Source organism: Corvus brachyrhynchos, unplaced genomic scaffold (genome assembly GCF_000691975.1).
Source record: "Corvus brachyrhynchos isolate BGI_N302 unplaced genomic scaffold, ASM69197v1 scaffold434, whole genome shotgun sequence".
NCBI lineage: Eukaryota > Metazoa > Chordata > Aves > Passeriformes > Corvidae > Corvus > Corvus brachyrhynchos.
Window position 1 is genome coordinate 598,668 of NW_008238372.1, and position 2,047 is coordinate 600,714.

Genomic DNA, 2,047 nt, shown 5'->3' on the forward strand with positions numbered 1-2,047 from the left:
ACTTGGCAGGATCTGTTACAATGGAAATACAGGAAAAGCCCACGGAATTGACCACCTCCATTGGGCTGAAAGTCATCCCAGAAATCCATAGTGGACTACGAGCAGTTTGTCTCCATCTTCTCTAAGAAGCCATTGTGCAGTTTGTGTTCATTCCCTGCTCCTCAGGGTCTGTCACTGAGATGTTTGCAGGGTCAGTGATCACAGAATTTGGGCTGGAAAGAACCTTAAAGATCATCCAGTTCCACCCCTGCCATGGCAGGGACACCTCCCACTGTGCCAGGCTGCTCCAAGCCCCAATGTCCAGCCTGGCCTTGGGCACTGCCAGGGATCCAGGGGCAGCCCCAGCTGCTCTGGGCACCCTGTGCCAGGGCCTGCCCACCCTCCCAGGGAACAATTCCTGCCCAATCTCCCATCCAGCCCTGCCCTCTGGCAGTTTGAAGCCATTCCCTGGGTCCTATCACCAGAAATAACCAAACTCTGGTCCCAGATCCCTTTTATTATTATTGGTCTCAGCAGATTGCTTAGAAATTCCATTTCTTTTTAAAAATTCTGGTGGTATTAACTTGGATCAATGCTGAAAACCCTCTGTCCCAGTTCAAATCACCTTCAAACAAAAGGCAAAGGTGATCAGCCACAAAAAGGAAGGTTCAGGCTGGAACCAGGGGAAATGCTGAAAATTGCCCAGCTCTGGAGGTGACACAAGGTGATAATATAATTACAAACAGAGATTTTTGCCAAATTAAGATCAGTTCCCTCACAGATCTTGGAATTAATTTTTTTTCCAGTATGTTGGTCCATATGTTGCATGTGATGCATGGAGAAATTTCTGGTTTAACAGGAATACAGTGATTCTATTTTTTGTTATAATTTTATGTCATAATATGTGTGCCTGGGACTTCACTGTAACGTGAAATGGAGAGGGCTGGGCTTCTCTGCTCATTATTTTGATTTTTGATTGTTTGAATGCATTGTGGAATGATGGAATTTTGTGAGGATTTTAGAAGGAAATGTCTGGATTTGATACTCCTGACAAGCAATGGTCACAGTCCATGAGTGTTCACGTGGAGGGTGCCCTGTGCCCCAAATGAAAATTCCCCCAAAATCTCCAGAGGGGATGGAGATACCCTTGCTAACCCTGACACAAAATACCAGCACTCATCCCAAGAAATGAGCACATTTCATTACATGGGATTTGGGAATAGGATTTAAGGAACTGTTTTTCCACTCTCTATAATGCACAGATTGTGCAGAATGCTAAATCTGCCCAGAATCTAAATGCCCATTCTGTGACAAATTCTGAGAAATTTGATTTTAAATTTTAAAAATATGTTTAATATCAAATGTCTGGTTTCATTCTATTCCTGACATCTGTAAAAAACCCCAGCTCTGAGCCACTGAGAGGGTTTGCTTCCCTCGTGATGCATTTCAAAAATGCGCTGAAATTTTATTTTGATCAGGTCAAAACATTGTAATGTAACTTCAAATATTGCCTGTAACAGGCTGCCAAATACGTCTGTCACAGTGCCATTGAAATTCATATTGCAAGGGACTGTAAAAAAAACAAAAAAAGTTAAGTCGAAGCAAAATTAATACCTTGTCATGACGAAACGTTCATGAATTACGGAAATGAGGAACCAAGCAGGCAATCAGTGCTGGAAATCACTGTGTATCCCCAAGACATTCCAGGTTTTAGGGAAAACGGTGTCTTTTTTGGGAAGAAACAAGGAGTTGTGGCCAGTTCTGCCTCGCAGGGCACCAACTCCAAACCAAAGCATTATTATTAACAAAACCCCCCTTGATTTACCTGCCTGCAAAGCCCTGATTGGAGGTAGACAGGAACGTGCTGCCTTGGGAATACCCCATATCCTTTGCCTTTATTTCCCAGGTTTTGCAGGCAGCAGTTCTGCATCCACACCCTTTCCTCCTCCGGGACGAAAGGAAAGGGATAAACAACTCTAACATCAATTCCAAGTTCTCTCATGCCACGCACAGAATCCTGAGGCAGCTGTGCCAGATCCCAGGAACTCACACGTAGTCACTCAGTCTG

General features: G+C 44.1%; 1 protein-coding gene across 1 annotated transcript in view; it reads right to left on the reverse strand.

Moving 5' to 3' along the window:
* Positions 1-595: 595 nt before the first annotated feature.
* The window catches only part of CLDN14 (claudin 14), a 2,347-nt gene continuing 895 nt past the window's right edge, over positions 596-2,047 (reverse strand). Inside the window, exon 2 of the mRNA XM_017736324.1 lies at positions 596-604. Within this exon, the coding sequence (XP_017591813.1) occupies positions 596-604 (9 nt within the window). The remainder of the gene's footprint in view (positions 605-2,047) is intronic.